The 27,167-nt window shown below is 38.9% G+C and overlaps 1 protein-coding gene across 1 annotated transcript in view; it reads right to left on the bottom strand.

Moving 5' to 3' along the window:
• ADAMTS18 (ADAM metallopeptidase with thrombospondin type 1 motif 18) overlaps nt 1-27,167 on the bottom strand; it is a 155,323-nt gene that overhangs the window by 32,186 nt on the left and 95,970 nt on the right. Inside the window, exons 10-15 of the mRNA XM_030819159.1 lie at nt 26,882-26,977; nt 20,966-21,114; nt 11,421-11,593; nt 7,901-8,031; nt 6,584-6,707; nt 5,327-5,571 (exon numbers count right to left, since the gene is read on the bottom strand). Of these exons, the coding sequence (XP_030675019.1) occupies nt 5,327-5,571; nt 6,584-6,707; nt 7,901-8,031; nt 11,421-11,593; nt 20,966-21,114; nt 26,882-26,977 (918 nt within the window). The remainder of the gene's footprint in view (nt 1-5,326; nt 5,572-6,583; nt 6,708-7,900; nt 8,032-11,420; nt 11,594-20,965; nt 21,115-26,881; nt 26,978-27,167) is intronic.

Here is a 27,167-nt window from a genome sequence, read left to right on the forward strand (position 1 = left end):
TAGAAAAGAAATAGGTAACACAATATATCTAAAAAATGACTTAAAAAAATCCAGAAATCTTTAATAAGAGAGTTCAACTCCTATGCCTTAGGTTTAACTAAAGTATAATATCAGGGGCTGGATTCACTGTTGAGCTCCAGACTATCCTGGCTGTAGTCTATTTTGATTGGGAAATGCTAGTATCTTCCTCTCAAATAAAAATGCTGAGAGGGTTGGAAGAACATTTCCTAATGACAGCTTCTCTCGAGTAGGTGCTATGACATCTTTGACGGACGTCCACCAAACAGATGGACTGATGGGACTAGCTATCTCCTGTTAGGAAGATGATGGGAGTTAACTCACGATCCAGGTTGCAAACTCAAGTATCTCCTGGGACTAGAGGTTTTCTTATGAGTTTCAAAAATTCATATGTATAAGTCACCTGATATTAAAGCATTCATCTATTTTGTCCATTTTAATATTATACATGGCTGGGCGTGGTGCACACCAGTAATCCCAGCATTTTGGGAGGCCGAGGCGGGTGGATTACTTGAGGTCAGGAGTTGCAGACCAGCCTGACCAACATGGTGAAACCCCATGTCTACTAAAAAACACACACAAAATTAGCTGGGCATGGTGGTGCACACCTGTAATCCCAGCTACTTGGGAGGCTGAGGCAGAAGAATTACTTGGACCCAGTAGGCGGAGGTTGCAGTGAGCCAAGATTGTGCCACTGCACTCCAGCCTGGGCAACAAGAGCAAAACTCTGTCTCAAAAAAAAAACAAAGTGTGTGTGTGTGTGTGTGTGTGTATATATGTGTGTGTGCGTGTGTGTATATATATATATGTACATATATACATATGATAGATAGATAGTGCAGGCCTAGGGCTGAACTTGACTTGTGATCACCAGTTTGCCAAATATGGTCTCAGGTTTCATATATATATAAAATATATGTGATATGCTCAGAAGGCAAAATAATGGCAACAGTAATTAACATTATGGGCTAAGTATTTTGTAGGCACTGAACTTATCTTCAGTTATCCTTATAATGGCCCTAATAATTAGCTCGTATTGTTTGCCTATTTTACAAATATAGACATTAAGTGACACAGAGATTAAGAAACTTGCCCAAGTTATATAGCTAGTTAAGAGTCTGTACTCTCAGCCATTCTGTGTGTAGAACATCTTAGAATTTAAGGTTATTTGTTTTATTTTTAATTGCCTACTACTCTTCTTCCTTAGTAAATATTTAAGGCTAGTGCTACTTAATCACTACTGTTGGAGACTAATCCTTCATTTTCTACCACCATGGCCTAAAAAAAATATATCTCTATCATCTCCTAATGGTCCTTCGACATTATGGAAAATGCTACGCTTTTGAAATCTGAATAATAGATTGCATGGTCTTAAAACTATGAAACTGGCACTTAGTGGGTTTCTCTGATTGCCTCCACAGAGGGTCTCAAATGTCATCAAGGGAATAAAGTAGCAAAGCCTACTGTAAACTGAATTTGCATAGCTCTTGCGTATGAGATTCAGACAGATTTTAAATACCTTAAAATCTGGATAGAAACATATACAATTAGAGCAACAGCAGGAAGAACAGCTAGGATGCCATCCCTGTTGCCATGAATGAGGCCACCTCCACTCTCACGTCTGTGGGTGTGCAGGTGCAGGGCAAAAATACATGACAAGATGCCAGCATGATGAGAGATTTGCATCTACAAACAAATTCCACGACATCTGTGAAGATCCTGTTTCCAGCACAAACACGCCTCTCCATGATAGGTGCATGCTCCTCTTTACTGGTGGTGTCAACCAAGGCTCAACATTTCCTCACAAGGCACATTCTGGATATTGCAAGTATTTGGCTACTCCCAAGAGGCAGCTTATCAAAGAAAACTTGGATCCAAGTGCCCTGCTCAGTTAACAAATGATATACTACTATACTACTTTAGGTATTTTTAGCAACTGATTTGCATATTCATTCCAAGGCTTTTTTCATGCATTTTAAACACATACTCAACTGCCTACTTGACAGCTACTCTTGCATATCTAAGATACATTACAAATATATGGTGGCTAAAATGGAATTTTTCCCCATCCCTAAACCTGTTTCCAGTCATCCTTAAGACAATGATAGTGGTAAAACCATCCTCCAAATGCTCAAGGAAGAAACCTGTGACTCTCTTACATCTTTCTCCCTCAGAGTTCATTTCTTATACATCTCTAGTAACTTTTCCAGCTTCCAATTCTCCACCATAATACACTGCAAACAGATCCACTTCCTGCCACCTTCACAGTCACCATCTGTTTCAGCGTCTATTACTCCTTACCTGGAATTCTAGAACCATTTTCCTATCTCCTCAGTTTACTTCTTGCCTCTCCAATCACTTATTTACATAGCAGCCTGGTTGAATTTTTTTTTTTTTTTTTGACACGGAGTCTCGCTCTGATGCCAGGCTGGAGTGCAGTAGTGCGATCTCGGCTCACTGCAACCTCTGCCTCCTGGGTTCAAGCAGTTCTTCTGCCTCAGCCTCTTGAGTAGCTGGGACTATAGGCATGCGCCACCATACCCGGCTAATTTTTGTATTTTTTAGTAGAGATGAGGTTTCACCATATTGGACAGGATGGTGTAAACCACCCTCTTCCTTGACATCCTGAGGTTGTTACTGGGTTGAAATCCAAACTCCTTACCATGGTTTATATTATCTGTGGGCCACCCCCTTACTATACCCATCTCACACCTCAATACTTTCTTTTCTCACTACACTATAGCTAGATTCTCCTATTTTTTAGTTCTTCTAAAATATTAAGTTGATACTCCACATCAGGTTTTATTTATTTATTCAGAGACAGTCTCGCTCTGCCACCCAGGCTGGAGTGCAGTGGTGCGATCCCGGCTTATTGCAGCCTCTGCCTCCCAAGCTCAAATGATTATCCTGCCTCATCCTCCCAAGTAGCTAGGACTACAGGCATGCACCACCACGCCTGGCTAATTTTTGTTTTAGTAAAAACAGGGTTTCACCATGTAGGCCAGTCTGGTCTCATACTCCTGGCCTCAAGTAATCCACCTACCTCAGCATCCCAAAGCGCTGGGATTACAGGGGTGAGCCACCATACCCAGCCCACATGGAGTTTTAAATTGTTGCTTCCTCTGCCTGAATTTCCTCTACTCTTTACCCGGTTGGGTCTTCTCATCCTTCAAGTTTCACCTCACATGGTAATTCTCAGATAATTCCTCACCAACTCTCTAATTCAAAAAGTCTGTTTTTTTTTTTCTCATACTTTATTTTCTCTCAAAGAAACTACCAAAATCTATACATCTGCCTTCATTTATCTATTCATTTGTGTAATGCTGTACTGTACCCTTCAACACTCAAAGTTTCATTGTAGCAGGAGGATTTTCTTTTGTCTTATTCATCACTAATCTGACCAAAATACCCTGAGATGACTGAGGACACAGCATGCTGTCAGCCCAGAAAACAAGCACTATGTCCCTTTCCTCAGCACCAAGAACACAGTAAGTGCCAATAGTCTTATGTGAATTAACATATATAAGATAGAGGAAAATAAATTTTAAGTAAAAATCATCAGACAAGTTTATAAACACAATCTTCCTAATAGTCAGTTTTCAGATCAACCCTCTAGTTGCCACAGATCTATGTCAGTGTTGGTCAAAATACATGGATATGTTCTCAGTATTTTATGCATTCAAATCTGGATGACAGATGTTTCCAAAGAGCAAACTATCTATTCCCCACCCCTAGTAGGCTTTGTACCTCCCACAGAGGCAACATTTCACATTGAGAAAAACCGTATAATGACAAGTAGCTGAGCCCTGCCAGTATTGGTGATATATTAAGATAATGGTGTGGGCAAGTGAGCCAGGAAGACTTATGTTCAAACCTCAGTCCTACCACTTACACGTAACACAGTCTGTTTCAGGCTCAGTTTTCTCATCTGTACAATGGGGATTAAGTAACAATACCTACCTTCCTAAGGTGGTTGTGGGCATTTAAGAAATGAATGCATGAAACTGATCACATAATGCCTGAACCTACTCTATTACAGTCATGATAATCGTAATAATAATAACAGTTACATTGATCTTGCATTTATTTGAGAAGAGAACAGTAATCTGAGTGTTACACAGATCTCATACTCCTGGGTGAAAAGACTTTGACTCCAGTTCTGCTCTGTTTTTTCCCTAGCTGTATGAGATAGGCAAGTCTTTTAATATTTGTTCATACTTGATTCCTTATTTTTCTGGTTAGTGAAGACCATTTTCTACCTTAGTTTCACAGGTAAGAAACTGAAACTTAAAATAACTCATAAGAGTAGCTGGATATGCAAGTACTCAGTATCATTTCTATACAAACTGAAGCACATCACTTGCCTATAAGAGCCAACAGTCACCCCATTTTACAAACGGAGAAAAAGCACTCAGAGACATGATGGGGACTAAAGAAAATGTTTCTACGGTAATAGCCTTGCAGAGTCATTTCCAGATACGTTGGTTCTTTTAATTATCATTTTTATTACCCTTTTTTTTTTCCTTTTCTTATCTATGGGGAAGCTACAACCTACAAGATCATGGTAGTTTAGTATGATGAAACTCTGCTGACACCCAGGCAAGCATTTTCTCTACTACTAATCCGTTCTCCTAGGCCAGTTGACCTATGTTATGAATAGCTACAGTGGAGCATCCAAATGGCAGACATAGACAAACCAGAATAATATAAAAAGTATTCTTGCTACATTCTTTGATGTTCTTGAAACCTAAGCATATTGGTGAAAGGTTGACCTCTAAATGTGAAAATCAACCCATTCTCTTCGAGGCCCTTTGGGTTCCTGTCCTCTTCCCCCAAATGGAATCACAGTCTTCTTCCCTTTACACTTTGAAATTTAGCCTATTAGGAAACACCTTTTTAGTTGTCATTGTTTTGAGATAGTCTTGCTCTGTTGCCCAGGCTGGAGTGCAGTGGCGCGATCTTGGCTCACTGCAACTTCCGCCTCCCAGGTTCAAGCAATTCTCCTGCTTCAGCAACCCACTAATAGCTGGGATTACAGGGGTGTGTCACCACACCTGGCTAATTTTTGTATTTTTAATAGAGACGGGTTTTTGCTATGTTGGCCAGGCTGGTCTCGAACTCCTGACCTCAGCTGATCTGCCCACCTCAGCCTCCCAAAGCGCTGGGATTACAGGCATGAGCCACCGTGCCCAGCCAGGAAACACCTTTGAACTAGAAGGATTGGAGTTCTTTAAGCTGGCTCCAATTGCAGTCATCGCTATAAATGTAGCAAGAAGCACTAAAAACTGAATACACAGAAGGGGCTTACTTCAAAGACCAGCGTCTCATTTGTGGGCCCCAGCGCGTACAGACGTTCCGGGCGGTGGAAGGAGCGCTGGTATTCAAACGTGGTCCCAGCGAAGGGGAACTCCCCGGGCCAGTCGATGCTCCAGCCCCCGGTGAGGTAATACTTTTGATTGAGGCTTCGAACTGCCAGGTAACTGGAGGAAACCTGCAGTTCCTGGATTTCGATGCTTCGGGCACCAGCTGGAATGATGACGACCGGATAATATTCTAAATGGAAAGAAGAGAGTATGTCTCAATTCTACCCTGTGCACTGGACAAAGGGGACTAGAAATGGCCCGTGACATGTAGTGTTCAGTTTTATAGAGTGAGGTTTTTGAATCATTAACTAAATTCATTCTTACTCTATGAAGTAAACATGATCAATGATTTCATTGTCCAAATAGTAAGAACACTAGACTAGGGAAAATGTATGTGGCTTCCCAAAGCCTTCCAAGTATGTTTTCTGTGGACAAGAAATACACTCTTCCCCTTCCCGGACCGAAAAAGGCCACAAAATTCAAGAAGACTTTTAAAAAATCTTCCTAAGACCAAAGTGGGTGGATCACCTGAGGTCAGGAGTTTGAGACCAGCCTGGCCAGTGTGGTGAAACCCCATCTTTACTAAAAATACAAAAATTAGCGGGACATGGTGGCAGGTGCCTGTAATCCCAGCTACTCAAGAGGGTGAGGTAGGAGAATTGCTTGAACCTGGGACGTGGAGGTTGCAGTGAGCTGAGATCACATCACTGCACTCCAGCCCGGGTAACAGAGCGAGACTCTGTCTCAAAAAAAAAAAAAAAAAAAAAAAAAAATCTGTCCGGAAGAAACTTAGATCCATGTATCTTCAGTGATGACATTCAGAAAACAGGGATCAAAAGTTTAATTTCACTCAAGATATTTAGATAACTGCTTCAAATATTCATTTAGTGCTGTGAGTAGAGATCACCTAAGTTTCACAACGTTTCTTTGCTTAACAAATGCACTTGGACACACAGGGGGCCTGGTCGGCATACTAAAAATGCAAAGCAGAAAGGCATTTATTTAGCATATTTCTACAAGGTAATGTATCGACGAAATTCCTCAAAACTATCCTCCCTTACTCTTGCACAAGTGACAAATGCCACCATCACTAGTGTGTCCAGTGAACTAGTAAAAGGCTCAACCACATTTGGCGTGACTCAAACTTGTTCGGTAGCAAAAGTTGCATCTCATTAGCAATAACAAACAGCAGCATCTCTCACCATTTGCTTTATGCTGGTTAAGGTACAGGCCTTTATAAAACTTGCAAGTTGAATTATCACCTTTGCAAACGCCACATGCATCTGAGACTGCTTTAGAGCCTAGTTCATGATCACATCCCACTAGCTGTGACAAAAACAAAAAACATGAGAAAATCAAAGATCAGAGAAGCCAGAGGCTGGGAATAATAAAGAGCTATATTGTTTGCACCTGGCCTGATTGTGCTATCTTGTTATCTGTATTTACAGAGCATTAGGGAAGCAGTACAGCTTATGGTTAAAAATCACAGCCTCAAGTTGGACTCACTTGGGGTTCAAATCCCTCCCCTGACATTATTAGATGACTGGGCAAGTTGTATAACTCATCTAAGGCTTAGACTCTTCATTGATGAAACTGAAATAAAAAGTCACCATCGCTACTACTACCAGCTGAGATTATTCAGGCCAGCTGTGTGACTCAAATATGAAAATGCTGGACAATGAATATGAAAATGCTGGACAATATACATGCATGCATGCATGTGTACAAACACACACCCTTAAAAGATCAAAGGGCTCAAACTAAAATTAAAATGGAAGAGAAAATGAGCACTCAAAGTGAAAGGAAAAATAACTGGGGACAAATAGTATTATTTCAAAATACACTTGTGAGGTTCTAATCATGTAGTAAAGGTACTTAGTGCACATGCAATAAAAGTTTATTATTTACATTCTTATTTCATTTTTACAACTCCTATGCAAAGTAGGATACAGCATCATCTCCATGTGCAATATATATGTGCAAGTAGAGTAAAAAATAAACTAAAATAATTGAACTAGGCTCATGCAACAAATAAATGTGGAATGTAGATACGGTGCTCGGCCAGGCATGGTGGCTCACGCCTGTAATCCCCGCACTTCGGGAGGCTGAAGCAGGCTGATCACCTGAAGTCAGGAGTTCAAGACCAGTCTGGCCAACATGGTGAAACCCCGTCTCTACTAAAAGTACAAAATTAGCTGGGCGTGGTGGCATGCACCTGTAATCCCAGCTACTCAGGAGGCTGAGGCAGGAGAATCACTTGAACCCAGGAGGCAGAGGTTGCAGTGAGCCGAGATCTCACCATTGCACTCCAGCCTGGGCAACAGAGTGAAATTTCATCCCCAAAAAATACAAAAATAAAAAAGATACGGTGCTCAAATCCAGTGAAACATTTTGCCCTTTCCCTCTATGACATCTGCTCTTCTCCAGACACAATGTCTCACACCACTCTTCACGGTACACATATGATATGATAAAACAGAAGCATGCTCATACACTCCAAAGCAGAAATGTTCTCTTACTTCACAAACCCCATCAATACAAACATCATTTTTGTTTGGGGAGCAGGGAGTTCCATCTTTCACTTTGCCAGACATTGCAAAAAAAAATTCAAAGTTCTCAGCCTTGCAGTACAGTTTGCATCGATCTTCCTCTAGAAGCAAAGAGATCAAGATAGGAAATGGTCAAGAGGAGACTAAGGAAAAATGATATGATTGCCAAAAGGAAGAATTAAATTTACTTAGAAAGCTATCATGATGAAAATGGAAAATGTGTGTGTATGCACATATAAGCCCGTATGAGGTGGCTTTCAAAGCATGAATCCCATTTAACAATCCATATAAAACTAATTTAAGAGTAATACGTAACAATTTTATTTTTCTTATCCTTAGGGATAGTCACCACACACATGATCGATGGGTTACTATCCAGCCTCCCTGGATATTGAACCTTTCAGGTTTCAAAGGCCTAATGGTCAGCCACTGACAATATAGAAATGAAGTAGTGTGGCTGTGTTCTAATAAAATATGATGAAACAAATACACACCAGATTTGGCCAGCAGGCCATGGTTTGATGACCCTGATTTAGGGCATGGATTACTTTAGATATTTACTCAGTCTGTTAAGAGAAAAGGTTTTAGGCACCAGGGAGAAAAGGCATATGGTTAGTCACGTTTGTAAAACATAAAGAGAAAAAAAAAAAAAACATGTCATAAAAATGGAGAGAAAGCACATAAACTCGTCCTGAATGCTACAAAAAGGTAACTTCTGTTGGCCCTTAAGTCCCTGAGACATTTCTGATATCAGAGGCAAAAATAAAAAAAAATTATATTTATAGAGCTCTTGTTATCAGAAAGGAGTTCCTATGCCAATTTCTCAAATAGAAAGAGCTCTTCTTGGCCAGGAATTCCAGATGACGTTTCTCACAAGAGACCTTATGTGGGCGATATTCAGCGATATCCCTAACAACAGCTTTACAAATGTGTAAACAGTTTACAAATAGTTGTGCTTTATAAAACCTCTCAATAAAAGACAAACTCAAAACTCAAACGTGAAAGGAGTTAAATTATCACAGTCCAAATATGCAGATGTGTGGGTGGCTTAAAAGTTTCTCTCCCATCTATAATTTTTTTTAATAGCAGCTTTATTTAATGCCTAATTTTTGCACATGAGATTAGGGAGTTGGATGACATATATGCCCTTTCTTTTCTCTATCATTTCCAGGAATTAACAAGTTTTAGAAAGTTTTTTTTTTTTTTTTTTTTTTTTTTTTTTTTTTAAGCACAGATTCCTGGGTGAGTTTATGAGTCCATTAGAAACACAGAGGAAAGAAGGGAAAAAACCTCACTCCTGTAGCACAGAGATTGTCCACATTTATGAAAAAGTCTTCCCTTGTTCTTCTAAATTGCAGGAATGTCACAAGACCTTCAAGTCATGGTCAGTCTCCCCTGATGTAAGTATCTAAAGGAGACAAGTAGAGACTAGAAAGCCTTAACGTTTCTGTCTCCCTCCACTAAGAGGTAAGATCCTAAGGCTGGGAGTCTGTTTGATTCAATGCATTGTCCTATGCATCTAGCAAAGGGTCTCCTACACAAAAAGAGCTCAGTAAACATCTGTTGCATTCATGAATGAAATTGCATGCTCCCTACTCAGCAGAAACTGCAATGAAATTAGTGAAAGAACTTTGAAACCAGCAAGCATTTTCTAAATTGCAAAATTTATTTGTTTAACTTTCTCCTTATATCTTCAACACAGAATTTCCTTAAGGGTGATATCAGGACCGATTTCATAAACACTATATTTGAATGAAAGATGTAATGTGATAAAGGCCAAGGAATATCCATGAAGCCAAAGCAAAAGCAAAGAATAGAAGAGGAAGTAAAAGGAGGGACAACAGAGTCATGGAGAAAGAACCACAGATAGGAAGCATGGAATCTCAAGAGCGTACAACCAAGAGAAAGGAAATATTCCAAGTTTGGAAGTGGGAGCAACTGCAGCATCCACCGGGACCTGCTGTGCAGCATGCTCTCTACGACATCACTCAGCTCCTGGTAGAATGCCTCTAGTAATGGGGAGCTTGTTACTTACAGAGGGAGTACATTTTCATTTTGGACAGTTAATATTTATTTACTTATCACTTCAAAAGTTATAACATTACATAAATATATACCAAATGCTGTTCTTGGATGCTGGAGATAGAAGCAAGCTCAAGACAGACAAAGGCTTAGTCCTTGTGGAACCTAAATTCTTGTGGGGAGGAAGATAACAAATAAATGACTAGATAAAAATACATTCATGCACTGAGAAGAGCTATGAAGAATAAAACGGGGTAAAGGGTTCAGAAAACAACATGAAGGAAGAATATGTTGACAGGCTGTCAAGGAAGGTATCTCTGAGGAGATAATATGGCTAGAATGTTCTCAGCCCTTGAATTAATTCTGTTATCTAAAGCAATTTGAAATAAATCGAACATCCTTCCTTTTCAATAGCTCTTTGAAGTTTTGAATGTAACTCGTTTCTCATGTACAGTAAACCTCTATAGGTCCCTCATTACTTCCTCCTAAGACACAGCTTTGGAATTGTCACGTCTGTCTCTATCTATGCTTCCTGGACAGTCATGACCCAAAACCACATCAGTGCTCCTGAAATGGCTAGGAAGATACTGAGCCAAGCTTCACAATCCTCTCTTTTGATTTGGAGGCTCTACTTGTTATAATGATGCCTGTAATATTAGCTTCCTTTAGGATCACTAATTAATATAGGTTCATGTTGAGCTTTTGCACAGAACAGCCCATGAATTGTCATTAAACTTAGTCTCTTTCCATTCTACACATGGGCAGTTGGGATTCATATATAATCCTCTTTCAAGACAGCATGAATAAGTTTTGATAAATCGAATGGATAGAAGTAGTGAAACAACTAGCATGATGACAGCTTATTCTACATAGGCAAGAGCAACTACGTTAAACTCTTCTGCTGTAACTAATGTTTTATTATTCAGTCAAAATAAAGACATATTAAAAAGTAAAATACACGCCATAACTTTTAGTAAGTACCAAGAACCTAGTATAATTTTTATTTATGATTCTGTGTGTGTGTCTGCGTGCATGCACACACTCTACAAACAGGCCTTCCCATGCTTGTAATCAACTGACATGTCACGTACTGTGTATGGTGCCTCTATGGGGTATATATGGTTTCATGAGTTTTTGGTCTGGACCGTTCATACCAATTTCAATTAAGATCCCTGGGAGATTTAATTGCCAAAATGTCAAAGGTAAGTTGAGAAACATAAGCACATTCCAAACATATGAAACCTTGGGTTTACAGATGTGGCAGACAAGAGGTATCTTATGGGGGGGAAAAAAAACAGTGGAAAAATAAACAAAACCCATGGAATGAAACATTGAGCCAGATGGGTCTGGGGAGTGAAAGGTAAACATTCAAACTCTTTGATACAGGCAACAATTTCTATTGGGGTATTGGTCAATCACATTATTACCCACATAGAGACTTATTTGAATGTCATACAGACCAAATTACCTTCCACTTTTGTGTAGGGTTTCCACTGGTAGAACCATCCACGGAAAGGTTTGCTGTTATATTCTGCACACTGTTGAGCCCGAAAATCCAAGCTATTTTCACTGCAAGGGTTAATGTTGCACAGCTGATAAATACGGCTAGAACCTGGACAGAATTTGCCACCATACTGAGGCCTAAAAATGAAATTAATGAACTTTAATGTTAGCAATCAAAGGGCTCATTATTAGTCACATGCAATAATATGAAGAGGGGCAATTAAGATGAGCATTGCCACAGTGTATGCAAATGCATACAGTCTATTATAGGAATGGAAGTACATAGCATACAACTTAACACCTTCCTTCTTGAATCTAGGCTAGACATAACTAATCAATCAAGGGACTTTTTCTAGTTCTTTTCGTTACCACTGCTCACTTATTAAAATTGGCATGCTAAATCAAATTTATTTGCAATCACCAATCAAACGTTTACATTCTGTCCATTTCCTTAAACACTGATGAAATAATTTTTACTTTTTATTATTTTTAAGACAGGGTCTCACACGGTTGCCCAGGCTGGAATGCAGTGGCGTGATCTCGGCTCACTGCTGCCTCCACCTCTCTGGCTCAGGTTAGCCTCCTACCTCAGTCTCCCAAGTAGCTGTGACTAGAGGCATGCACCACTACACCTGGCTAATTTTTGTACTTTTTGTTGAGATGTGGTTTCGCCATGTTGCCCAGGCCAGTCTGAAACTCCTTGGCTCAAGTGATCCACCCCCCTCAGGCTCCCAAAGTGTGGGGATTACAGGTGTGAACCACTGCACCCAGCCTGAAAGGATATTCTTTTGTTTCTAAATTTTTAAAATTTGTTTAAACTTTTATTTTAGGTTCAGGGGTACGTGTAAATGTTTGTTATACAGTTAAATTGTGTCTCGCAGGGGTTTGGTATACAGACTATTTCATCGCCCAGGTAATAAGCATAGTATCTGACATGTAGTTTTTCAATCCTCTCCCTCCTCCAAACCTCCACCCTCAATCTTTGTGTCCATATGTACTCAATGTTTAGCTCCCACTTATAAGGAAGAATATGTGATATTTGGTTTTCTGTTCCCGCCTTAGGTGGCTTACAAGAATGACCTCCAGCTCTATCCATCTGACAGCAAAGGACATGATCTCACTCTTTTTTATGGCTGCATAGTATTCCATGGTGTATATGTATCACATTTCTTTATCCAGGCTACTGTTGATGGGCATTCAGGTTGATTCCATGCGTTTGCTATCATGAATAGTGCTACAATGAACATATACGTGCATGTGTCTTTATGGTAGAACAATTTTTTAATTTTTAATTTATTTCAATAGGTTGTTTGGTTACATAAATAAGTTCTTTAGTAGTCATTTCTGAGATTTTAGTACACCCCTAAATCAGTGTACCCTGTCTTTTATCCCTTGCCACCTCCTACCCTTTCCCTTGAGTCCCCAAACTCCAATGTATCATTCTTATGCCTTTGTGTCCTCATAGCTTAGCTCCCACATATGAGTAAGAACATACAATGTTTGGTTTTCCATTCCTGAGTTTATGGCAGCACGATTTGCAATTGCAAAACTATGGAAGCAGCACAAATGCCCATCAATCAATGAGTAAAGAAAATGTGGTGTATATAGACCATGGACTACTACTCAGCCATAAAAAAGTAATGAAATAATGGCATTCACAGCAACCTGGATGAAACTGGAGACTTGTTCTAACTGAACAGATATTCTTGACCCTCATATTAGCTCCTGTGTTAGGGAAATCTGTAAACACACCTAAATGTTCTTTCACTGTATATGTGTGCTTGTCTGCTACATGCACATACCCTAACTTTGGGCATCAAAAGCCGTTCAAACATGGACTCAAGCTACCTCTCCAGCTTTCTCCCATTTCCTAATACTCTCATTATCTTCCCACACTTTGCCATGCACCTGCTATTACACAGAATGTCAGCACATTGGGGAGAAGGAACAGAAAGCACCATTTGCTGCTCTCCCCAATCCAGCTGTCAGTTGTTGAGATACTTTGAGTATAATATGACTATTGTGTGTTTCTTCTGATTGATTCTGAACCCAGAGGGAAAACATTCTCTTGTTTTCATCAGCATAGTCACTTTTCAGCTTTGCAGGTGGCCTACTCCTTTCCTGCCAAGCACAATGGGAAATGATTTCCAGAGTAGGGAATTCCATTAGAACATAAATAATTATGATGTAAAGGCAAGCTCTTTAAGATCTTGGTAGGCAGATTCTAATCTGCAAAAACCAGAAAGCAAAATAAAAAGCTAAAAAAGAGCACCACCACATTGAAAATTACCCATAACATCGTATCCAGCTTACTCTGTGCACAAAGCTGTGGCTTCTTTTCATTCCTCCCATTTTGGAGTTTTCTCTGAAGGCCAAAACTCAACTATGGATCATCTTGTATAACATGAAAGGTGGCTCCAGGTTAATAAATTTATGTGATTAAAATTCCTTGTCTCTTTAGGAAGCACAAGTATGCTCTAAAACAGCCCTGGAATATGCTTCAGCATAATTAATTTATCCCGTCCTCCTATAACTGCATGCTAAAATGGATTCAACAGAAACGGGAAATGTCACATTGCCAGAATGGGATTTTTACGCTATTTCAAAACACTCTGGAGAAACTACTTAAACATGCAGTAGCCATTGTGATAAATCAAATCCCTGAAGACTTCTTAAATGATTATCTAAAAAGCACTTAGAAAAATCTTAAAGTGCTATATCATAGCCTCAATATTCCGGTCATCTTTACAAGGCATATTTAAATCTAATTTCTCAGTTTAAGACTTTCTGTGATTTCATGAATAAATCTCATTTGGGCTCTATGTAGTTAATGAAGTGAAAGAGGACTGCAAGGTGTTACTTTATCGACTTATAGAGCTTGTAACGTGGAAAAGAACACCAAATTCATACAGCCATTGTCCTTCTTTCATAGATGAAGTGAGAACCAGCTGACAAGAGCTTACAAAACTTGTTTAATGAGGGTCACAGAGCTAGAAAGAAACAGAGATGAGCTCAAGCTTAGGCCTGTGGACTCAGTCCAGGATTTTTTTCCTACTTAACTATGCCTGCATTTAACTGAGTTCTTAGGCCATGGGGCCGGGCATGCAAAGAAAGAAGAATAGACAGTAAGGTGCAATGTTTAGGGAGCTGGCCTTTTACAATGAGGCAGATTCTCTTTTTTTTTTTTTTTTAATTTTGAGACAGAGTTTTGCCCTATCACCCAGGCTGGAGTGAAGTGGCACTATCATGGCTCACTGCAGCCTCAAATTCCTGAACTCAAGCAATCCTCCTGCCTCAGCCTCCTGAGTAGTTAGGACTACAGGCATGTGCCACCATGCCTGGCAAATTTTTAAAATTTTTATAGAGACAAGGGCCTGTGTTGCCCAGGCTGGTCTCAAACTCCTGGCCTCAGGCAATCCTTCAGCCTTGGCCTCCCCAAGTGCTGGAATTACAAGCATGATACACCAAACCTGGCCAGACGCTGATTTAAATACAGTATTCTCTGCCTCCTCCCAGCTTAACTTTAGGTGATTTTATTTAACCTCCTCATTTGCAAAATAGGAACAGTTGTGACAATTAACCGAACTAACCTTTATAAAGAATGTAGGGCAGTATCTAGGGCAGAGTCAGAATAAATAAATCATAACTTTTTAAATGCCTTATGCTTTTGTATTGAGTACTCACCCTGTGCTGAGTATTATGTGATCTGATTTTTATATACTAATACACTTCATTTTTAATTATGGGATATGGTCAAAGTGATCAAAAGTAATTACTAGCAAGCATTTGGCCATTTCTATAAAAATATAGGCAATATTTTTCTGCAGCTTTGAACATAAGTGTTAGCCTAACAGAAAATTCGATCATGATATGTCTTGGTGAAAGAAGTTCTTCAATATTAAAAAGAAATATAGAAACAAAACAAAAACCTAGGCACATGATTTTGTCCTTACATTAGACAACTGTAAAAAGCACACCAGCATTTGCTTCTGCATCATTTATCAAGTCCTGACTACAAATAGTTACAACGGTGTTGCTTGGGTGAGTATTAGCATCGCTTGGAGAGCTCTGTTAAACCATATACATATACATATTCCTGGGGACCTCCACCCACTTTCTCAATAAGAATATGAGATATGGAAGATTCAGAAATCAGTATTTTTAAAAACACACCTGGTGATTCTGATAACCAGCTGAGCCTCGAAATTACTGGTTGGAAAATACACCACCAATTAGATTCAATTATTCTTCTGGGGCCATGATTTTCCTTCTAACTCCATGTGCTAAGTTGCCTTAGAGTTAGCAGACAATTCTTTCTCAGAAAGACTCACGTTTTAGAAAAGTTCTAGAACACCTTAGCACATCACTAATAATTTTCTTGGAGAGTTTATAGAAATTTCACTAGGATCCCTTATGGGGTGATAGTTTAATAAACAAAGAACCAGAAAAAAATGAAAAATGTCAAAGGATTAAGACTATGGGATCTTAATCTGACTCTGCCATTACCAGCATGGGGACTTGGGCAAGAGGTGCTACCGTGAATGGGGCCCTCTGCCTCCCCTGGTTACTCATCTGTGAAATAACTGAATTAGGCAGCAGGTTTCAACTCATGTGTCAGTTCTAATCTGATTGGGAACAAACGCCTAAAAAAGGACATTGGGAAGGTCCCTGAGGCATAGGAAGGCTCAGTGAAAAATAGGGCTTCCATCAGTTAAAACTATTTACCACTTACATGGGACAAAGGATGTCCCTGTGTGCCTGGCACTGGACATTCCAGGGACAGATAGCCGTCAACAAAAAAAATTGGTAAATCTATGAATCAGCCAAGAATCATTCATTTTTTATGAAATAAAATCTGTTCTGGAAAAAACACCTTTATATGAAACAGAAACCTCACACTGCTTCTCGGATGAGACAATGAAAATGGCTACACTGAGTGACGCGAATAGAACCAAATGCTTAAACTGAAGCAAGAAAGAAATCCATAACTTGAAACAGGGAGAATAAACAGCATTACTGCAACAGAGTGAAATAAGAACAGAGAAAGAACAATTAATTCAGCTGTCTTGGGAGAGCCTATCATCTACTTGTTTTATTTTTGGCTTCATGCAGAGTTAAAGTAAACAGTATCCTGATTTATTTTTCATCTTGTTTAAAATGATAAAACTGCACTGAATGAAAATACTTTAATGATTAATTCTTCTATTAGGCATCTCTAAATTACAGTATGTTGTTTCCATGAACAATGCCCTATTATAATGAGAGCTCTCAATCCTACAGATATGAGAGAGGTTTTAATTTAAATCTCAGGGGCCTCATTCATGCACTTTACCAGCACAGCTTTTGAATTAGGTAATCTATGTCTTTCTTGGGAAAATATCGAGATTGTAAAATGTTGTAATGTATGAAAACCAGATCCATGAACTATACTTCAAAAATGTAAAGTAATATGATGATTTTAACAATTCAACTTAAGACATGGCTGCATTCAAAGTATCAGGAGGCTAAAAACTACCCTGCTGCTTAAACCAGGAGATACTAAAACAACATCATTAATTGTTTTAATATTGTTATTAAAACAATAACCTGGTATAACTTGCAAATGCATCACCAGCCTCCTTATCATTATATTCAGTCACTGGGCCTGATTATATCTGTGAGTCCCAGTCAGAGATTATTTTGTCCCATATAGGACATTTGGCAATGTCTGGAGACATTTTTGGTTGTCACAGTTTGGTGGGTGGTGGGAAGAACAGTGGATCCTACTGGCACTAGTAACTAAAGGGCAGGGATGCTGCCAAACATCTTACCATGCACAGGACAAACCTCCACAACAAAGAGTTTTCCAGCCCATGTCAATAGTGCTGAAATTGAAAACACCTATTTTAGCCTGCGATATTCCAAGTAGCACCTAACACGTGATGGTCAAAGTGTCTCCAAACTCTGCTTTATATTTTGGGAAAAAAATAGACTTTTTATCTAACTCAGACTGCTGACTCAAATGAAGTACCATCAGCTTTTTAAAAATTTCCTTTTGCTCTAGTGTCTTTATTCCTCAATTTACCAAACAGTTAATGCAATGCTAACGACACGTCAGACCCTCTACTAAAGCACTTTACAAATGTGAACTCAGTTGACATAGGTACTATCGTTATCCCGTTTTTATAAGTGAGCAACCTGGAGCAGGAAGACTAAGTCGTCTGTGCTCATAGATCAGAAGTGTTAGGGTCAGGATGCAAAAACGGTTTGTCCAACTTCAGAGTCTACGTTCTCATCCTCTGCGCTATGCTACCAACGTACATCGTGTTGTAAATTAAATCTGTTTTCCAAGATTCCATCACATTCTTCTCACTCCATCACATTCTTCAAAAGTCAGTTTCATCAGTAAAGGCTGTGCCTCTCCACCCTGCTTCGGTGGGCTGACCCTCTGTGACCCCGTCCTCCTGGTGAGCTGGGATGAAGATGATGAAAACCACACAGATCCCAGAACCTTTTGTTGAATGTGCACTGAATGTTCCCCAGTCTGTCAGGCATCCTACAGATGCGATTTCTAATCCTCCTCCAACCTTCCAAGGTTATCTTCTACATTTTTTTGTACATAAACCCAAGTCAAATGACTTTTACAAAGCCACAGAATTAAGAAGTGGCAGACACAGGGTTTAGAGTCTTTCTATCTATCGCCAAAACCTGGGCTCTGTCTACATCATTCTGCCAATTGGAAAATCTACATCTCACCCATGTTTCATGTGGGAGTTAGAGCATATAAAAGTAACATGAAACCACCTTCATGTGCACAGAGCACAAACTGCAGTTCAGACTCCAGTATGACCAGACCAAAGAGTGCCCACAGGCCAATTTCAATCCACAGCTGATTTGACTAGTTGTCACAGTGGGTTTTTCTGTCTTTAAAGAAAATTGGGTTTGCTGTCAATATTTTTAAAAGTGGGAAATTTCGCATGCAGCATTTTTCCGTATTTCTGGTTTCTCTTGAAAAGTCAGGCAGATCTGTCAACACATGTTGATGTACATTCTTGCAACGCAAAAATCAGCATACTTTCTGCAGTTCACCAGTTTGAGAGACACTCACAAGGTTTGCTGGCCAAATTTTCTGTTCTACAGTATTGCAAGTATTTAATTATATGAGTGTAGAACCCTAGTTTAGATGAATAAAGTAGCTCAGAGTCTTTCTGGATCATCACAGTCCCATAGAGAATGACTCCTCTGCTGTGTTTTGCCTTCTGCACACCATACCTTCCCTCTGTGCACATGGACTTTACATGCAAACAGTAAAACTCTGGTTGATTGTTACTAACTGGAGGGAAGAAACTGGCACTTTAAAACAGTATTTTCTCACAACAGGGCCTGTCGGGGGTGGGGAGCAATGGGAGGGAGAGCTTTAGGACAAATACCTAATGCATGTGGGGCTTAAAGCTTAGATGATGGGTTGATAGGTGCAGCAAACCACCATGGCATATATATACCTATGTAACAAACCTGCACATTCTGCCTATGTATTCTGCAACTTAAAGTAAAATAATAATAAAAAAAGAAATACCAAAAAAATAAAAAATAAAACAGTGTGTTCTGTTGGTGGGAATGTAAATTAGCATGGTGGTTCCTCAAATAACTAAAAGCAATCCCAAAATCCCAAAAAGAAGGAATACCCCAAAGAAAGGAAATCAGTGTATACAGATACCTGTATTCCCACGTTCATCCGTATTCCCATGTTCACAGCAGCATTATTCACAATAACCAAGTCATGAAAGTAACCTAAGAGTCCCTCGGTGGATGAATAAGTAAAGAAAATATGGCACATATACATAATTGAATAGTGTGCCATGTTTTCTTTATCCATTCATCCTACTAATGCTTCTAGATAGTATAGTATAGCTACTATATATTAATAGTATAATGTATAGTGTCATATATACTATATATACTGTAATATATAGTGTCATATATACTATATATAAGTGTCATATGTACTATATATAATATAGTGTCATATATGCTATATATAATATATAGTATAAATACTACATATATTATACTATTATACATATATAATACTACATATTTACATATACTATATAGTATATATAAATAATATATAATTTATATATAATATATACTACTATATACTATATATATGATAATATATAGTATATATACTATATACGATAATATATAGTATATATACTACTAGTGTATATACTACTATATATTATCGTATATAGTAGTATATATACTATATATTATCGTATATAGTAGTATATATACTATATATTATACTATATCTACTATATACTATATATCTATTATATCTACTATATCTACTATATCTACTATACACTATATATCATACTATAATATATAGTATATCTACTATGCACTATATATTATTATAGTATAATATACTATGTATATTATATATAATATATAATGTATATTATTATAGTATAATATGTATATTATTACATATTATAATGTATTATGTAATTAGTATAATGTATATTATAGTATAATATACTATGTATATTATATATATAATATATAATGTATATTATTATAGTATAATATATAGTGTATAGTAGATATACTATATATTATAGTAGATATAGAGTATATAGTAGATATACTATATATTATAGTAGATATAGAGTGTATAGTAGATATACTATATATTATAGTAGATATATAGTATATAGAGTATATATACTATATATTATAGTATATAGTAGTATATATACTATATATTAATAGTATATAGTAGTATATATACTATATATTAATAGTAATTTTACATAATATAATAGTATTATTTGAATTAATGGTATTCAGCCTATTATGATAGTATTAATCCTACTTAATACTATGAATCCTATTTAATACTATTCAGCCACTATAAAAATGATATCCTATTATTCGCAACAACATGAATGGAACTGGAGGACATTATATTAAGTGAAATAAGCCAAATGGAGAAAGACACATATCGTATCTTCTCCCACGTGAGAGCTTAAAAAAAAAAAAATTGAACTCAGACAGAGCTAGAGCTGGAGAGCGGGTTGACAGAGCTGGGAAGGGTAGTGGGGAGGGAGAACAGTAATGTCAGGATGGTTAATGGGTACAAAAATATAATTAGAACGAACAAGATCTAGTATGCAGTAGCACAAATAGGGTGACTATAGTTCAAAATAATTTATTGTATATCTTAAAATAACTAAAACAGTGGAATGGGCCTAATAAAGAAATGATATTGGCATGTTTTTTAATAAAGAAACAACAAAGGCTTGAAGTGATGGATACCTCATCATGCTGATGTGATCATTCCACGTTGTTACCTGTATCAACACATTACATGTACCCCATAAATATGTATAACCGTTATGTAGCCATAATAATTAAAAATAAAAAAATAAACTTCTTCAAGTATGAACAAGAAAAACCAGTGTGTTACGGGCTGAAGGCTAAGGCCTTGCAAAGACTAACTTTCTGCTGCAGCCTTACTTGGGGTTATTGCAGTGTCTCTCCTGGTACTTGACTCCTGCACCACATGTCCGGGAACATTCTGACCACTTCGACCAGGTGGACCACTGGCCGTGGACAGGCCGGGGCCCGAGCTCCCCAAACTTCACGCACTGGCCTTGCCGACACCACTGTGAAAAGAACGTGTAAGATGCTTCCTGTCAGAGACCACCTGGGAAAGCGCAGGGAGTTGCCAACACATGCACAGTAACAGGAAAGACAGGTCTGTTGGGAGAAAAGGAAAATGCCTGATACCTTGATAAATTCCTTTGCTGTGCTCTAAAAACACTCACCTCCTCTGCATTGACCACATACATTTTGAAAGGCTGACATCTAGAGGGAAGGGGCATTGCTCACCAACAGGCTGAGTATGATAGGCTTTGTGAGCTGTGGAGGTGACATGTTCAGATAAGATTCCACCTAACAGCCAAGGGAGTCAGTATAAAGTTACAACGAAGCCTGCCTTGCCACTTAGAGACAACACTACTTAAAGAACAATTGGGATCACTCATTCAGGAAGAAACAGTTAAGATATTAACACAATTTATCATTCTGAAAGAACAATTGGGATCACTCATTCAAGAAGTAACAGTTAAGATATTAACATGATTTATCATTCTGAATGATTATCTTATAAAATAGATACAATTACACATATATTATATTTTTGTTTATTCCAAACCCGTCACTATAGAGCATTTCTTACGAAGCTGAACAACTCAGTCTGTACAAATTGTTCTCTTCAGATAGCATCCTTTTTCCTTTTGTCTACATAAAAGGTGCCCACTGCAGACGCTCTGATGACTTGGAGCTCTTTCAGTGTTTTTGATGAATTAGCCCAGAGTCTTTCATTTGCCCATGACCTGTACAAGCTAGATGGAGAGCTTTTTTCTGTATTAACCTTTCCATTTTAGTTCTCCTTTGTAACAAATTCCTGGCTTTCCTGGTCATCTCTCCCTAGGGGATGCGTTAGCCTGTGGTAGTGTTTCTTTCGTTTTAGTTTTATTTTTTGTTGTTGTTGCCTACCCCCCATCCCCGACCCCTGCCATGCTTTGATTATGAGCAAGTTCTGCATGACTTAGCATAACTGCTCTTTTCTAAAAGCCTCTGCAATTAGATCCAAAGGGTTGGGGTTTGGACCATGCCAGGTTTTGCTGAGGAACTGGGGGATCGGTTACAGAATTATGGGAAGGTTGTTTGACTTTCAAATCTTCACTTATCCCCTGTGATACATTTGGCTTCATGACTGTTTACCGTGTGGCTTGGTTGCTAGTGCACTTTGTCTAGGTTAAGATATTGCTTCCTTTCTTCAAATTCTTGCCATGTGCTGATTAATTCTTCTGTTTTTAATTTTTCTTTTCCCTGGATTAATTGCCATTTCAGAGTTTGCATGAAATCATATAACGCTATTGAGGACTTTTTGGGGAAGGCAATCGGTCATCTGAGGCTATTGTCTACCATAAGCATGAATCTTTTCTACCGGGAATCATGAGGACTCTACTGGACTGAGTTCAGCGGCTGAGACAAAATTACAATAGCTAATAACAGTAACAGCAGCAGCAGCCACAGGTTATCAAGTTGCTACTATGTGCCAAAAATGGTGCGGAGAGCTTCACATGGAGTATCTCATCTAATCCTTGCAAAACACTGAGTTAAAAGCCATTTTCCTCAGTAGGAGAAATTTAGCAAAGAAATACTAGCTAACTTGCTCAGAGTGACACAAACTACCCAAACAGATCTATTCAAATAACTACGCAAGTATAAGAGACTGGATTTAACTCAGTAGCCAGAACTCCTAAGCAGGACACTTCTACTTCTCATCTTGGAGGCAAATTACTGACCAATGTACCTTAATTCTAATCTAATTTCTTTTTGGAAAATGTGTTTTTTAGATCTCTTCCAGTCATTCAATTAATTTCATGTTCTATTACTTCAGTATTCATTCTAGTATTAAGTTAGGCTGCTATCAGATTGTCTCTGTTTAGCCTTTTAATCAGTGTGGAAATCAGGAATATAAAGGAATGTACACACAGACCTGCACACATTCACATGTATAGATAAAATTCTACAAAGAAAATGCAAATTTAGAATATATAAAACTGTAATTTTATCTATCTTTTCTTTTTTCCTTTTTTTTTTTTTTTTTTTGAGATGAAGTTTCACTCTTGTTGCCCACGCTGGAGTCCAGTGGCGCAATCTTGGCTCCCTGCAACCTCCGTCTCCCGGGTTTAAGTGATTTTCCTGCCTCAGCCTTCCAAGTAGCTGGGATTATAGGCGCCTACCACTATGCCCAGCTAATTTTTTATTTTTAGTACAGACGGGGTTTCACCACGTTGGCCAGGCTGGTCTTGAACTCCTGACCTCAGGTGATCCACCCACCTTGGCCTCCCAAAGTTCTGGGATTATAGGCATGAGCCACCGCACCCGGCTCCATCTTTTCATACGCACATTTTTTTTTTTTTAAGACAGGTTATCACTCTGTCACCCAGGCTGAAGTGCAGTGGCATGATCTGGGCACATTGCAGCCTCCACCTCCCGGATTTAAGTAATTCTTGTGCCTCAGCTTCCTGAGTAGCTGGGATTACAGGCGTGCACCAGCATGCCCAGGTAATTTTTTGTATTTTTAGTAGAGACGGAATTTCACCATGTTGACCACTGTAGTCTCGAACTCCTGGCCTCAAGTGATTTGCCCGCCAAGGCCTCCCAAAGTGCTGAGATTACAGGCATGAGCCACCACGCCCAGGCCCAGCACACATATTTCTGGCACTACATCTAATTTCCAATTGAATGGCCATGAATTGGGCCATTATCTTTTTATAGACAGCATGCACAAACCTTTCTTTCCATGCACACGTATCTCTAGATAAAAGTAAGTGGCTTGGCCGAGCCTGGTGGCTCAGGCCTGTAATCCTAGCACTTCGGGAGGCGGATGTGGGTGGATCACGAAGTCAGGAGACCAAGACCATCCTGGCTAACACGGTGAAACCCCGTCTTTAATTAAAAATAGAAAAAAATAGCCGGGTGTGGTGGCGGGTGCCTGTAGTCCCAGCTATTCGGGATGCTGAGGCAGGAGAATGGTGTGAACCCAGTAGGTGGAGCCTGCAGTGAGTCAAGATCGTGCCACTGCACTCCAGCCTGGGCGACAGAGCGAGACTCCATCTCAAAAAAAAAAAAAAAGAGTAAGTGGCTTTCATACTGCCGCATGTTGGCTGAGTATTCATAGTACAAACATCGCTGAAGGACAAGGGACTGGAGAAGAAAGAGGAAGGACAGAGTTGGGTTCCAGTTACAGAGAAACAAATGAAACATTGAGTACCTGCTACTGTGTGTCAGACAATCCAGATGAAACAAGAGTAAAACCAGGGCACTTGCCCTCATGAAATTTACAGTCTGTCAAGCAGCCAGTTATATCCTCTGGTGAAGGAAGAATCTGAGGAACCCGTATATGAATGTAATAATCATTACACTGGAATGATGAGGGATGGAACTTATTAAGATGCTTTCTGTTGAGGGTGACACTACACTTAAGGGCTTTTCACCAGTATATAACTATAGCCTGGTGTTTTAAAATAAGGTGGTGTGGCAGTGATATCAAGACATTTGTTTTCTCACTTCCGACTTTATTTATCTTCTGTTCTGTTTGCTGAAGTCTAACACAAGTACATTTTACTCCCCTTGGAACTTAGATACCTGATGTGCTTATGTAATAAATCTTTAGACCTAGGTGATGTATCATGTATTTTTCTCATTCATTATATAAATATTTTCCTCTGTATCCCTTATAGGTAACGCTGTTGCTTTTTCAATTAAAAAAAAAAAAACCACTAATCCTCAAGTCACAAGTTCTAAGTCGTGATGCCTCAAAAGTAAAAAGGACTTGAGCACTATTTATATTTTAAATTATTCCACTAATTCATTGTTTTGAATCTTCATGGCCCCAACACTTCTATTAACATTTTCAAGAGTAGTCCTCATTGGGAATCCCTAAGACCACTATCGGATTAAAAATTGCACATAACTCCTCAATTTTTAAAATGTTCATTTTCGTTAAAGAGTTAAAAATTACATATCTTTTTAAGAGATAGGGAATAAACATCCTAACAAATCTGTGCCTTTGCCTCTGATGTTGGCTTCTCTCTGAAAAGTCCTTTTTATTATCCAGCTGAAGAACTTTAACCCACAACCCAACAGCCATCCTGACGCACACACTTGCTGTGGTTTGTTCTAAGTGCATAGCTAATCTCAAGGAAGATTCATCTCACATTTCTTCTGGGCCCCGATAGCAACTACTGCTTAGAGAAGGTGTGTTTAAAGACAGAATGAGTTATTTGCTTCTGTGTATGTTTCCCCTGCTAGATTGTAAATTTTTATATTTTTAATTTATTCTTGAGAGAGTCTTGCTCTGTCACCCAGGCTGGAATTCAGTGGCACAATCTCCACTTCCTGCAACCTCTGCCTCCAGGATGCAAGTGATTCTCATGCCTCAGCCTCCCAAGTAGCTGAGATTTCAGGTGTGCGCCACCACGCCCAGCAAATTTTTGTATTTTTAGTAGACCCAAGGTTTCACCACATTGGCCAGGCTAGTGTTGAACTCCTGACCTCGAGTGATCCACCCACCTTGGCCTCTCAAAGTGATGGGATTACAGGCATGAGCCACTGTGCCCCACCTGGACTGTAAAATTTTAAAGAAATACAACTGTGGTTTATTTATCTCTACATCCCCAGAGTCTCCTGTTCCGCATATCTAGTAGTCAATAAATATTGTGGAATGAAATAACTTTTTCTTTTTTAGAGACAGGGCCTAGCTCTGTGGCCCAGGATGGAGTGCAGTGGCATAATCACAGCACACTGCAGCCTCAAACTCCTGGGTTGAAGCGATCATCCTCCCTCAACCTCCCAAATTGCTGGGACTACAGGCATGCCCCACCAAGCCTGTTCAATTTTTTGTAGAGATAGGGTCTCGCTATGTTACCTGTTCTTGAACTCCTGGCTTCAAGCAATCCTCCCTGCTCAGCCTCCCAAAGTGTTGGGATAACATGTGTGAGCTATCACACCCAGCCTTGAAATAACTGTAAATGACCAATGACCATTTTTTTCTGTATAGGTTTATACTGCGTTGAGACAGAGTCAATAATTAAGATCAGCAAAGTTGTAACATCTCATTATCTCTTGTCATTCATAGCTCCTCTTTGATTGGTCTTTCAAATGAACTTCCCAAATCTGGATCATTTACTAGTAGCCCAAATGCAACCTGCCCTCCCTCCAGACTGTATTGAGAAAAAGGAAGAAAAATAGAAATATATGAGAGTTCTTCATTCAAAATATTGAGATCTCCCAAAGTCTTTCCAAACGGAAGTGCTTCTCTGGGTAGAAGATGCTCACCAGCAAAAGGACCTTAGGTACACACTAGGTGGAGGCGTCTCTTACCCTTCAATAGGAAAGTCACTGTACGTGATGGGAATCTATAGGGCATGTCAGAAGCTCAATGACAGGTCCTGTGAGTTGAGCTGAGTAGCCGAAGCCTTGGTCTGGAGGGACAGTCATTTCTTGACTAACAAGACATCTGATCCCTGAGATTTTTAAACACCACAAGTTTAAAAGGAAAATGGTATGCAATGAAACCTGTTAGCTCACTGAAATAGAGATATTTTGAGCCAAGCCACCATCTAAAATAGGAAGAAAAGAAAAAAGAAAAAAAAATCTTCTTAAACAATTGAGCTATCTGGGTTATATTAGCATTAAGCTTTGTAACTGCTGCTGCATAATGTTGGTTAATATAAAGAGAAGTCAGAGAGTATAAACTACCAAAGCATTCATCCTAAGGTCACAATACAAACAGTTCGAATTCTATGCCTTATCAAATTTCTGGAGCTAAAAGCTAACAAGTATGCAGTTTACCATACTCAAGCCACAAACGGTCCCTTCCGCTGCGGGCATAAACTTGGTCTCACACCTATGGCCTACTCGGTGGCACCAAAGTGATTTGCAAATGTCCTGAAATAAAAAAAAAGGGGGGGGGAGGGTATTAAGGGTGATATACAATAAAAACAAAAATATTCAAAGATGTTGTATACAATATTATATTTTGGGGTAGCTGAAATCAGAGCAATTATTCAGAAAGTAGAGGCCAGTGAAGTTGGTAACACCAAAGTTAATATGTTTTAGCAACTATGTAAGTGGGGGG

Source organism: Nomascus leucogenys, chromosome 2 (genome assembly GCF_006542625.1).
Source record: "Nomascus leucogenys isolate Asia chromosome 2, Asia_NLE_v1, whole genome shotgun sequence".
Taxonomy (NCBI): Eukaryota; Metazoa; Chordata; class Mammalia; order Primates; family Hylobatidae; genus Nomascus; species Nomascus leucogenys.